Source organism: Adiantum capillus-veneris, chromosome 3 (assembly GCF_014529385.1).
Source record: "Adiantum capillus-veneris isolate H3 chromosome 3, ASM1452938v2, whole genome shotgun sequence".
Classification (NCBI taxonomy): Eukaryota; Viridiplantae; Streptophyta; class Polypodiopsida; order Polypodiales; family Pteridaceae; genus Adiantum; species Adiantum capillus-veneris.
In genome coordinates, this window is record NC_140933.1 from 137,238,012 (window position 1) to 137,251,250 (window position 13,239).

The window sequence follows — 13,239 nt, forward strand, 5'->3', positions numbered from 1 at the left end:
CCAGGGAGCTTGCATGGAGGGACAAAGTCCCTTGAGGTATGATGCATCAGTACGTATTCTAGGTGACCTAGCATATATTTCCTCTCACAATGCTCTAGTCATTCCTCTAAATGACGCACTAGAGATATCTATTCTTTTTTTTTTTCCAAGAAAAAGATCCTTCTATTAGTTAATGAAAACTGCCCATAGGGCTACATCCACCTCTGCGAGAGAGGGCTACAACAAGCATGATGGAGAGACTCTCCCAATGAAAAAACAGCATATATACAATGAGGCTAAATCAAGAGATGGGAGGAGGGAAGAGCCACACAGGTGGACAATAGTGCCATCTGAGCACCCCCTGGACTATGGTGTAGAAAGGCCCAGGGCGCCAGAGTCGAAGAAAAGCCTCGCGGCGCTCCCGCATGCGGTCGGAGCTGCCCTGTAGTCCCTCAAGCTGCCCTCTGAGAGTATGGATCAGCTCTAGCCAAAAGTCACGAACAGTCTCTGCTGGTGGCACGGGACGAGCCTCAAAGATGCGGAAACAACGGGCCCGCCAGATGAACCAGAGAGCTAGGCCGCTGATGAGCTCCCAACACTCCTCTCTCTCATTGCACCACTCTTGTGGAGTAATCTCTGTAGCAGGCTGGAGTGTAGGTCACCCCCCCTGTATCACTATCATCCTGCTGGTGGAAGATAGCTCAAACTGAAGTGTTGGGCCCGTGAGGGTGGACCAAGCCGCTGCCCCCCAAGTGTACTGTCAAGCCGTGGAGAGGGCAGGCATCAGCCGAAGAACACGTAGCCACACCTGCTGGGCCGAGGGACAGTCCCAAAGACAGTGACGCTGACTCTCCACCAACTGGTCACAGGCTGCACATGCGGCCGAGAGACCACTATGCACCAGCCAGCTCCCTATTGCTGTGGCTCTGTGTGCAACCAGCCACTGGAACAAGGTGACTCGCCTCGGCTGTCTGGAGTCCCACAGCCTCTGCCAAAAAGCTGCCAAGAACTCCACTGTGAGGCCCTCCTCCTGCCAATGACGTGCTGCAGCGGGGCGGGCCTCTTTCTGTGCTGCAAGTATATGACGTCCAAGCTGAAAGAAGGGGACTCCTGGGCGGTCGGCAGAAGAGAAGGGGTCCCTCCATAGCCACTCACCAGGATCCCACTGTACTCGTGCCAGTGGACAACACTCCCAAGCCCATAGCCTCCAGTGTCCAGTCTCAAGAGCTGCTGGGTCAGGGTCTATGACGCAAGTCCTCCCACAGATGCCCACAACTCGGATCCTCTGGAAACAGCACTCTGCTACCTGCGGGGCCTTTACTGCAACTCGCTGTAATCGTCCCCCACCCTGAAGCTCGAAGAACAGGCCTGTGACAGTCTCTAAGCAAGCCCTGATTGAAATGAGAACCTCCAGTCGTGTGAAGGCTCCCATCCACCGGGGTGCTACTGGCTCGAGAGACGTGAGCCACTCAGCTGGAACTGACTTTGAGATGTCCTGACACATGCTCTGCACCCCTCTCATGCCCTACAACTGGACAGCTTGCACCTCCTCTGACAAACCTGTGAACTCTAGCCAGTCACCTAGAGAACGCGCTGGACCTGCCGCCATGGGACCCCAAGAAACGTGAGGCCGACTCCCAACCAAGTGGCCTCTCTGAGTGCTAACCATGGGGTTCCAGACGAGGGGCTGCCGTAGGCGCTCCTCCGTGCACGTCGGCTGTCTCTGCTCTAGGCCACGCCGTAAGAGCTCCCAAGATCGAAGCAAACTCACAGCGAATCTGTCCTCCAATCTCCTGCTCAAACCAACTCGGCGCAGCTCTGAAAAGATCCATATGGTCGAAGGTTGCCAAGGGCCTCCCGACTGAGGCACCCTGGCACGAAGCCTCTGCAACAAGAATTCCTTCCAAGGCTCCTCACCTGGAAGAAGTCCTCTGATGACAAACTTCCCAAGAAGGGCTCTACTCTGCTGTGCAGGATCAATGATCCCAAGCCCTCCCTGAGAACAAGGAAGTGTGATGACCGACCAAGCCACCTTGGCTCGGGCAATCTAAGTATCGCGACCTAACCAAAGGAAGTTCCTGATCAGCCTCTCTACCTGGCTGATACAAGAACCCGAGAAGATCCAGCAAGAAGTGATGTACCACATAGTCGCCAACAACACCTGGTTGGCAACTACTACTCTACCAGCCAGCGAAAGTCGTGCTGAGCTCCAATGTAACAGCTTTCTCCTGATGGACAGGAGAAGAGGAGCAATCTGCTGCTCGGGAGACAAGTCCAGACCAACCTGACAACCCAAGTACCGAACTGCAGTCCCTGGAGGAATCCACCTGAAACCCTCTCCTGGCATCCAATCTGGCACAGAAGCACTGCCAATCGAGAAGCCACTGTCTTTCTCCAATTGATCAATGCGCCCGATGCGCAGCAGAAGGTCTCCAAAGCCTGCTCACATCTGTGTAGATTGGCCTCTTGGCCCTCTAAGTACAAGGCTGAGTCGTCGGCAAACTCAGCGTCCAGAAGCTCATCTCCCCGTATAGGGAGTGCTAAGCCTCTCAAACCAACCTGCTGTGACACCAAAAATCTGCTCATTGCCTCCGCATAGAACAGAAAGAGAAAAGGGGCAAGAGGACAGCCCTGTCTGACCGAACGTGTGAGCATGAAGCGCTCACCTCTACCTCCTACCAACAGCACCTGACTGTGAGCCTGTCTGTACAAAGCTGACACCCCTCTGATCCAAGCATCTGAGAAGCCCATCCTACGTAGCGTGCCCTCTAGAAAGTCCCAGTCAACTCTGTCGTATGCCTTCTCAAAATCGAGAAGAAGAATCACAAGGTCCTCCCCACGGAGCCATGCAAGTTCAGAAGCCTCCCAAAAAGTGAAGATGTTGTCAAGGATACTGCGTTCCTTCACAAAACCTGTCTGAGTCCCATGTATAAGGCTCTCCAAAAGTGGCTGAATCCTCAAACTCAGAGCCTTGGCAAGAATTTTGTAGGCTGAGTTGAGAATGGTGATGAGGTGCCGCTGTCGAATCTCATCCAAGGAGCCACCCTCCTTTGGAATGAGGTAAATCAGGCCCTCACTCATGCTATCCGGCATCACTCCTGTGTGCAGAATGTACTGAAAGGCACTACAAAGATCTGGGCCAAGCAGGTCCCAGTACTCCAAGAAGAAGCTAGGAGTCAGCCCATCCTCACCTGGACAGCTACCACGAGGGAGGGCCCTAAGAGCCGTGTGCAACTCCTCAAGCTGAAGAGGTATCTCTAGCCTCTGGCGCATCTCCTCAGTCACAAGACAAGGCATCTGTGCCCAAATCTGCTCCCTACATGCATCCTGTCTCTCTGACTCGGGCTCAGCCGACAGTAGCTCACGGTAAAAGTCAGTAGCAACTGCACGCATATCCTCTGGCTCACAAACAACTGACCCATCCGGTCTCCTCAACTGATTGACCTTGGCATGTGAGTGTCGAGGTCCCACTGTCTCAAAAAAAGCACCTGTCACTCTGTCACCCCCCTGAGTCCACTGAGATGCCTGTCGGTGAAAGGCAAACTCATGGCGCCTCTCCTCTGTGCAAGCAAGCTCCTGTCGAGCCTGCTCTAACTGCTCCTCCAACCATGGACTGTCTGGATGTTGCTCCTGCATCCTCTGTAGTGAAGCAATGCCTCGTCTGAGACGCTGCTCCTCCTCTCTCGCTGCAGCCCGTCGAGCCAGAGACTCCTGGAGAAAGAAGTGGCTAAGCTGAGCTAGGCCTGAGGCCACTCTGTCTACAGGTGGAGCCTGGCTGTCCATGCCCTCTGTCCATAGAGCCTCGACCCTCTCTCTGAGTGCTGAGTCCAACAAGACCCGCTCTGGGATGCGAAGCATCGTGCTCCCACTCCTCTGCCTGTCTGCCACTGTGAGGATCACTGGTGCATGGTCCGAGAAGGATGTCCCTGCCAGGATGCCCACTGATCCCCCCAAGTCACTGAAGTGGTCACTAGTGTAGAAGCACTCCTCCCACTCTGCGGTCCGATCTAGAGAAGGCAAGACTCTCTGGAGGCCTCACAAAGCCAGAATGCTGCCATGTATCCGAGACCCTCAAAGTCATACACAACCTCTCCCAAGCTGCTAACTCGACTCCATGCACAGTAGCATGGCTGCCTCCGATCGTGTCAGAAGGGTCCTCCAACATGTTGAAGTCCCCTCCTACACACCACCGGTCAACCTGTGGCAAAGACTCAACAATCTGTGACCAAAACTCTGCACGAGCACTCGCCACATTGGGCGCATAGATGTTCAGGAAACCCACAAGGCCACCCTGAACCTGCATAGTAATCCACTGAGCCCTGCCTGGCACAATAATCCCTCTGCCCACGATGGCCTGCTGCAATGAGTCCGCAATAGTCATACATACCCCTCCCTGGATGCCTCCAGGTCCAAAAGCAGCTGACCAAAAGGTATCATAGCGTCCACGCAAAATCTGACCACATCGCCGAATGCGGCTCTCAGACAAATGGTGCTCCTGAAGCATAAGGAGATCAATCTCTTCTCCCACAAGGCAACGCTGAAGCTCCTAACGCAATCGGCCCCGCTGTCGCTGAAACTGGGGCCCACCTAGTCCCTGCACGTTCCACGAGACGATCCTCATGGGGAGCGAGAGAGAACAGATGCTGCCGCAGCAGCAAGACGAGCTATCTTCGAGGCTGGCTTGAATGGGGAGTAATCCGCATCCGAGCGTCCTCTAGATAGGCGAGACTGCAGTGAGTGCCTGGTCCAAGCCCAAGCAGAGCGAGCCGTGCGTAAAGCAACCTCCTCTGTCCAGGAGTCCTCATGAATGTATACATAGCAAGGCAAACACTGCGTATCAGCAAAAAAGTACACCACAATGTGTCTACATCCTGCTGAGTCTGGGGGTGTCACCGCAAACTTGGCCAGTGGCCACAAAGTCTGCAGCAAATCTGTAACGCCAAGTTCTCCCATGTGGTGAGAGAACTCGAGAACCTGTGTATGCAACCATCCCACCACTGAGTCGAGGGACCACTCTGTCTCAGTCCTACCACAGAGGGGGAAGGAGAAACCAACTGCTGAGTCCAAGGCCTCTGTCCCCCTAGCGGCGAGGAACGAAGCGTGGACTCGGAAGCAGGCTGCCTCGTGGTCTGCTGCGGAATCGCCGAGAAAGCGAGTGAACCCGTAATCGAAGAAATCCCAGCGGCGTCAGAGGTCAATGCTCGTCAGACCACGAGGGATAGCTGCAAGAGAAGATGTCTGAATCTGCAGAGGGGGCCGCATGAAGGACTAACCCTCTCTCGCTAGGCGACTCGTGGCAAAGGCACTGCCAAGAGATCTCCTAGCCGCCGACGAGGGACCAGTCTCCTGAGCCGACTGTGGTACTGAAGCAGGAGGAGGGGGAGAAGGGGCTTGGGGGGGCGGGGGAGAAGAGAAGCGGGGTGGGGCGACAGAGACATGGGGAGGGCGAGGTGGGGAGTGGGTGGGAGCAGAGAGCGGGGGGGGGGGGGAGATCGAAAGGCGGAGCAGCTGGCGAGGGTGAAGCGGAGGTGGAGGCTGGCGTAGGGGGCTCCTCCTGCTCAAGAGGACCAAAGCGGTTCCCCGTGGGAACCCACTGCTGCTGAGTAGGCACCTGAGGGCCACTCTGAGTGCCAGGCTGTCGCTGTGGCCCCTGGCGTCGACGGCCACAGGCCTGCTGCCACCCCTCCTCCGCTGGAGCCCCAGGCTCGGAGGGTGGCGCTGAATCTGTGCGTTATGTCGCTGGCTGTGGCTGCGGCCCAGCCTTGGCAGGCTGGGGCTGAGGCTGAGGTGCGGGTCGTGGTCTCCTCCGTGGACAGGCCTTCGCTAGGTGGCCCATCTGTCTGCAAATGAAGCACTGGTTCAGGAGACCCGAGTACTCCACACTGTCTAAACCAACCCCCACTCACCCGAGGTAGAAGGATGACCTTCGGGAGCGTGTGGGTATCTCTGACCAAAACTCGAACTAAAGGGATGCCAGCCGCCTTGGCAGCTACTGATGCTGCCGTACGAGGTGTCTCCAGGACAGTCCCGATGGCAGAGCCAATCCTGGAGAGAAGTGGAAGGTACTCCCTCCGTAAACCCGGAAAGCAGACTGAGATGGGGATGTCCGCCTCCTCTACTAGCACATCCGAAGTCAGGTCAAAACCATGTCGCCACTGTCGAAAGTGGGCGCGTGATGCTCCGATGGCCAATGGACTCATAGCTATGACCTTGGAGGCCATCTCGGAAGTCTCGAGCTCAATCTGGTAGTACCCCCGTCCGAGAATCTGGACATCCAAGATCTTGCCCACCTCTGTGAGGAGGCGGGCCTGGAGCAGGTCTCGCAGCTCTCCTCTGCTAGGACGAGTGCCGAGAACCTTGAAGATGACAGAAGTTGCCCGCAAGCGTTCTACCTCTGCGGCAAGGCTCGCTTGCTCTGTCAGTGAGAGAGCAAGTCGAATCGTGGGCTCAGCGGGGTCGGGCGAGGGGGCTTCAGGCGAGTCCCTCTGTGGTGAAGCTAGAGCCTCCATCTGTGTCTACTGCTGAGTCGAAGAAGCGGGCGGTGAAGAAAAAACCTGCAAACAAGTCAGCCAGGCACTTTTCCGAAGAAAAAGTGCTGCCGAGCCAGGTGCAGAGGGCCTTCGGGAGCGAAGAGGATGGGGGGGGATGGGGGGACGGGGAGGGCGAAGAGGGCAGCCGTGTAATGTGCGGGTGCACAAGCAGCAGCGAGCGGGGAATGGAGTGGGGAAGGCAAAGCGAGAGCAGGGCAGCGGGCTGCGGGCAGCCTTTGGGGCAGCGCGCAGACAGGGGGGGGCAGCGGGTGGACTGAGGGGCAACGCGCAGGGGCTGAAGGGGGTGGGGGGACAGTGTAGGGGCAGCGGGTTGGGGGGGGGGGGGGGGGGGGGGGGGGGGGGGGGGGGGGGAGGGTAGCGATGGCGCAGCAAGGGGGGGGGGCGAGCAGCAGTAGCGAGCCGGGAAAAATAGAGATATCTATTCTAGGATGGTCTCAGAGATATTTTCATCATCCCTTCAATGGGGCATCCAGAATATACCCCTTCACTTACAGATCCTTCTTATCAAACAATTCAGTTGATATAAACTAGAAATCCTAAGCTATCCAAAGTTTGTGCATGTTAGCACTTCTGGACAAAAATGGATCATAACAATATTAAACCTTAACTTACACAAGGCAGCAGTTAGTAGCACGTGCACTCGTGCGTATGACAAAGTTCTCTCTTAATTCAACCTCCGAAACTGTAGACAACAGTTAGCTTCAAGAAGCACACACTGAAAGGAAAATGCAAACAAAGACCAGCTAGACAATTTACAAGTGTCATTCAGCTTAAATTTAAGCATTTCTGTTCCTTTACCTGCTGTTGGTGAGGTGGCTGAGATGGGCCCCTTGGAACAGACAAATTGTTTGCTGTTAGTCCAGGCATCCCAGCTTGTCCAGCAAGTCCGTAAGGAGGAAGCCTTTGCATGCTAACCAAAGGTATTTGCTGAGGCATTGGCCTTGGAGCAGTAACTGATGCTGCTGCTGAGTTATTGACGGCATGAGAAGATGTGACCTTCAAAGTAGAACCAATTAGAACTTCAGAGAGGTTAAGAATGAAAAGTAAAGAAATCAAGGCAAACTTCCTAGCTGAAATGCATGCAAAGCAATCCCCAACTACCATTTGAGGGGGCTGAGATCCTGAGCACTCAAAGTCGGCACTGAAATCAACGGGACGCTGAGGATATCCAACCACTTTGTCATTGGGTTGAATTGGCACGAGGGCACTGCAAACACTCATTCATTGAATTACCGCAAACTCAACATAAATGGTCCTCTGTACAGAGGCTTGTCCAAAAATTGCAATTGGCAAATCTGATAAACACAGCAACAAGACAGTTATACCTACTTGCGGCCTGGTACAGGTTCACATCTGAAGTACCTGAAAATGAAAAACCCGCACCAGTTATACAATGACTCCGAAATTACACAGAACATCCTTTGAATAAAGCCAGTAAAAGACATACTCATGCTCCAATGCCTGGGCAGCAGATATACGTTTGCAAGGGTCGTACCTGCCAGTGTTTAACAAAATTTAGCATGATCCGACAGAACCCAAAACTCAATAGCTTTCAAAGACTGGGCTAAGCTGCATACTCGAGCATCTTTGAAAGAAGGTCATATGCAGGACTCTTTTGCGAAGTTTGCACAACTTGATGAAGCACTGAGATTTCACTGCAAATTGAAGCAACTCGGTAATAACACCAACAGACACATCAGAAAACTTGAAGCTTATGAGTCATGGAAGGGTTCTCTCACTTTTTAGGACCTTGCATGCGTTGCCTACTGGTTTGCCAAAACGGGAGGTTATTTAGCGTTGGCCATTTGTCAGGTGTTGGATGGCCTGTAAAAGAAATGTAACATCAAATACAGACGTAAAATACAAACTTCTCAAACCAAGAAAATTCCCAAAACACTATACCAAAATCACCAGAGAAAAATAGACTACCTTAAAAATTTAGAAGCTTACCCAGAACTTTGAAGATTTTGTCGAGCTGATCAAGCTGTTAGAGAAGCAGGTGAGCATATTAGGCCATCAAAACGGCAAATAGAACTTTTTCACAAGCATAATACACACAGCCAGATCCCTGATGACAGCTTCATTTAAAAATAAAGCTAATGCAGTTTCGTTCTTGAGTAGCTACCAAATATGACTAGCCACCAAAGATGAGCATAACAGAATTCCACAAACGTTTCTGCTAGTTAAAATCATACGAAAGACAAAGACTTTGTATCTTTGCCTTTAAAATAAAATACCTCACATTGGTAAAAGGGTATCCACTGTAGAATTAAAGCAACAAAAAATACTCAACAGCACCGAGCCAAATAACGCCTTTCACAAATCCAGTCAAAAGGAGTCGAAACCAAAAAATAGATGTGCAAAATACAAGCACAATGCCTTTTTCATACTTCTCCTCTCTTTTTCACTTGGATTTTTCCAAGACCAGAATAAAAAGGAATCTTTGGTATTATATTATGGAACACAAATGCCCTTGCTAGCAAATGGGGTTTTTAATACAATGCCAGAGATTCCTTGAAGGACTCTCTCTTCTGAAAGGAGAAATTGCTGGTAGCTACCAAATGCAATATGGGAAAGGAGGGCAAAGATCCCTGGGTCTCAAGCCACATTATTGCTCTTGACTAATTGACTTGAGATCTGCCTTCTTAAACAAGGTTTTGTAAGACTTTTTTTTAGAACTAAGACTACCACAGTCAATGTGTACTTCTTTGAATTTGTCAAAGTGAGTTGCTCGCAAATGGTTAGTGGAAAACTCTTGAGAAAGATGGCAGCAGAACGAGTGAAGCTCAGTGCTAAAAAGAAGCTCTTTGAGAGAGGCAATATAAAACAGGCTAACCCTTGAGTGAGCAAGAACAATTATAGGCCACTACTTTACGCAACCATCAAAATGATTTGAAAGCATGCAATGAAGCGAAAACAGTACTTGTAGAGGGTTGTGTGTGCTTTTATCCTCAATCCCTTGAAAAAGAGGTTTTAACGTAAGGAGCTCTGCAAAAATGCATCCAACGGCCCACATGTCTTTGATACACGTTAAGTTATTCCACAGAGTAATCAGTTCACAATAAAGAATTGGTAAACAAATGGTAAAATCTCCAGATTGATTAAAACAAAAGAGGACACATCCTCGGCAGTTGCTGATCTGCAAAAGGATACCTACTGCAGTTGTGTAGTGCTTAGCACCAAGAAGTAACTCCGGTGCTCGATACCAGATTGTAACTACTACCTGAATGGCAATGAATAAAAACGATTGCATCAGAAAAATCGACAAAAGACAGGCATACTGATGGGCACGATGCAAACAAAAGCAGTAACAATATAGCAGACCCCATTGTCACCCAATGGTTTTAAAGGTGCTTGGTAAATTCTGGCAAGTCCAAAGTCTCCTATTTTAACAACACCTTGCTCATCGCCATCACCCATAACCTTGATACAAGTCAGTAACACAAAAAGGGATCAGGACACTTTACCCTCATCATGACATTACGTCTGATAAACCGGCCAAAGAAGATAAGCTTCTTACCAAGATGTTGGATGGCTTCAGGTCCCGATGAATGATCCAATTACTAGATCAACACCAGACATCAATATCTTAAGAGTATTTCCCCAAGAAACACCAAAAAGAAATCTTCTTTTATTTTGATTTGAAGCGAATTGAAGACTAACCTATGAAGATAATTGAGGCCATTCAAAATCTGCCAAAGTAATGATTTCACCGTATACGTATTGATCGAAATGCTCAACTTTTCTCGATGATGGCGAATAATTTCCTGCAATAATCAACCTTTGAAATCAAATTCACCTTCAAATGCCTGAGCTTGACCTTATTACAACAAGCTGATAGACTTACATAGAGATCATGTTCTGCATAATCAAATGCCAAGTACAAGGACATATCTGCGTGGTTGATGTGTACGTTTACCAGCTTGACCACATTTTCATGGTCACACTCTCTCAGCAACTGTATTGCAAAAACATGGTGTTTACACAGGCTAAAACATGCTTGTAGCTGTAAATGCATTTTCTGGTATATATGTATTAACAATCTTGACTCTCATGCACTGGAGGTTGAGCTTGCTCCCTCTAGCCACCCTATTCCCTTATTTGCACAGTGGTAATGCCCCACTAGAGGGTTGATCATTTGACTTTATGTACAGCTATGTGGGTTTTATGCTCGATTGCTGAGGCAAGAGACTCTTGAACAGGTACCTGGGGTAGCTAACTGCAACCCCCAAACAGGGACGGGAATTCTCCCCATTGTTTTATGCTGATTTCTCGCATTTCAGGCTGTGGAATTGCGAGGAAATCAAAGGGCAGGTAGCCCTGTGCGTGGGGAATAGTGAGAGGATCGTGTAGAAGCCCATTGACAGGTACAGGACCGATATTAGGGCAAAACAGGCTGTTGTACAGAAATTGTAGGTTTAGGTTTTGGCCCTATTTGCTCATCGAGGTGCCCTAGAGCTTGGGCAAGAGCATCGAGAGTGTTCCACAGAGTTTGGGCAGCAGGTACAGGGCAAAACAGAGAATTACGGCTTGCTGTAATTTTCTACAGATTTTGAAAAGCATGCCAGACGGTGCGGGAAGTTGTCCTTACAATGGGATTTTGGTCATATTGAGTTTCAGAGCCGTTATGTTGCCGAAATTTGGCCAAAAACAGGTTATCGCTACCAATTACAAGTGTGGACAGCTTTATTAAATTTAGATCTTTGGACTTGTAAATACCACAAGGGGCGCCGGACTTCGAAACCTATCTGGTGTGTCAGCGAGGAAGTGAGATTTGAAGTCTGTGTGTGAGTGAAAAGTCCAAGTATTTTACACCGCTTTATGAGTTTATAGACCGGTTTTATTTAAAATAATCCTAGCCCTACCTTACTTATGGAGCACCAACCGAGGGGCCTAACCCTAAAAACTCAAAAGCTGGAACTCTCGGCTGCACCATTGTAAATCGTGCTAACTGCTACTTAGAATCGTATGGACTGCTGACGTAGCATGATTGTACGGAATTTCAAAAATTGCACTGCAGTGCTGACATGGCAGGTTGTACGGATTTTGAAATCTGCAATGGTAGCTTTTTGGCAGTGTTTACGTGAAGCTTTTGGATGCAATGTGTCACATGCACATCTAACCCTTATGGTACCCTTGTGAGCCTATACGCAGGACGTGCATGTCCAAGCACTTTAATGTTGTTGCATACCCTCTAATTGCACAGCCCTCAGTATAAGAACCAAGTACCCACCTCAGCATCTCTAGCATTTTTTCACTAGATCATCCCATCAACACCCACGTTTTCGGTTTTCAGCCCAAGATAGCAGATCAGCCAACGTTTTCACGATTGCAGCCCTAGCCTCATCTTCGGATCGTAGTTCCAAGCCAAATCAGCCCTAGCCTTTCAGTTTCCAGCCCTTAGCCTCGCAGATCCAAGCATCTACTGCAAGATCCCATCAGCATCTCAACATCCACGACCATTGTATCAACATTTGTGCAATCTAAAGCAAATACCTCTCTAGCGATGGAGAGGGGGGCCCTTGGGGAGGGGGAGGGGGAGGGGGAGGTTGGGACCCCATCTGGTGTTAGTCCTCTCTCTCTCTCTCTCTCTCTCTCTCTCTCTCTCTCTCTCTCTCTCTCTCTCTCTCAGAACCTTCACTCACAATATCATTCTGTCCTCTCCTTAATCTTGCACATCTCTCATGAAATAAAAGCAAACTTCTCATGCAGTGAAAGGAACCTTGACTACGCATTGAGCACTCATCCTGACTATTCACCATCAATCACTTCCGCTGCATATTACACGGTGCTTTTTAATCTGATGGTTCTGGGGCTCTGCTTTTGGGCATCCCTTGTAAGTTTATAAAGTGTGTTTGAGGTCACTCTTGAGAATGAGTGAGAGCTCCTTATTCTTTGTATGTATAAAGAATAAGGAGATAAATGTGGGCGGCCGGGCACTGACCGACGAACACGGGCAAAGCACAGTGAGGCACACCGCCTAACATTCTCCCACTAAAGGCTGTGTGCCGATAAGTGGCGAGAAGACTAGCCTACAACTAGTATATACAAGAGGTGCGAGAAGACGACTCTCAACCTATGCCCACTGGCTCACTCTGTAACCGCTCTAGTGCAGATGCAACATGCATACCACTAAGGCTAGAGCTACAATGACACTCCTGATACAAGTATCGAGTGACGACCTGCATGGCTCCACAATACACAATGCCAGTGTCAGTCACCGCACGACTGACAACTCCCACCGCAAATGCACTAACCACAGAAGCAAGATCAGGTCTCAAGACCAAAAGGTCAGACATGAGAGACCCGAAAGCCGACGAAACATGCACTGTGTGTGCCAACCTATCCCTGTTTATCACAAAGTGATGACGTGGCTACCAAAAACCCTAACTGCTGAAACCCTAATTTCTGGAAACCCTAACCCTAAAACCTGCAAACCCTAAAAGCAGCAAAAACCCTAACCCTAACCCTAGGCCAGCAGGGGAAACTCCCGGAAAAAGCGTTGACATGATGACGTGGCATCGTACAGCAGATTCTGCTTTTTGCGGCGCATTCTACGACAGCCAGCTGCTTTTTCTCTACGCAATTGCAAGGAGAGAGAGAGAAAACTTTGCTTTTGATTTGAAGCTTTTTGGGGCTCTGCTTTTGGTGTCACAAAGTGATGACGTGGCAGACAGCAGAAACCCTAATTTCTGCCAGAAACCCTAAA

At 50.2% G+C, this 13,239-nt stretch overlaps 1 protein-coding gene across 4 annotated transcripts in view; it reads right to left on the reverse strand.

Annotated features, from left to right (window-relative positions):
- The window catches only part of CDKE;1 (cyclin-dependent kinase E;1), a 50,864-nt gene that overhangs the window by 14,928 nt on the left and 22,697 nt on the right, over nucleotides 1–13,239 (reverse strand). For 2 of the 4 annotated variants that reach the window (XM_086509246.1, XM_086509244.1), the window contains exons 2-14: nucleotides 10,378–10,488; nucleotides 10,194–10,297; nucleotides 10,051–10,093; nucleotides 9,855–9,953; nucleotides 9,684–9,753; nucleotides 9,454–9,548; nucleotides 8,481–8,514; nucleotides 8,270–8,354; nucleotides 8,108–8,185; nucleotides 7,978–8,025; nucleotides 7,860–7,892; nucleotides 7,632–7,737; nucleotides 7,329–7,526 (exon numbers count right to left, since the gene is read on the reverse strand). In XM_086509246.1, the coding sequence (XP_086365372.1) occupies nucleotides 7,329–7,526; nucleotides 7,632–7,737; nucleotides 7,860–7,892; nucleotides 7,978–8,025; nucleotides 8,108–8,185; nucleotides 8,270–8,354; nucleotides 8,481–8,514; nucleotides 9,454–9,548; nucleotides 9,684–9,753; nucleotides 9,855–9,953; nucleotides 10,051–10,093; nucleotides 10,194–10,297; nucleotides 10,378–10,488 (1,104 nt within the window). Of the gene's footprint in view, nucleotides 1–7,179; nucleotides 7,213–7,328; nucleotides 7,527–7,631; nucleotides 7,738–7,859; nucleotides 7,893–7,977; nucleotides 8,026–8,107; nucleotides 8,186–8,269; nucleotides 8,355–8,480; nucleotides 8,515–9,453; nucleotides 9,549–9,683; nucleotides 9,754–9,854; nucleotides 9,954–10,050; nucleotides 10,094–10,193; nucleotides 10,298–10,377; nucleotides 10,489–13,239 lie in introns of those variants that run through there. The other 2 variants (XM_086509247.1, XM_086509245.1) reach the window with 2 other exon arrangements.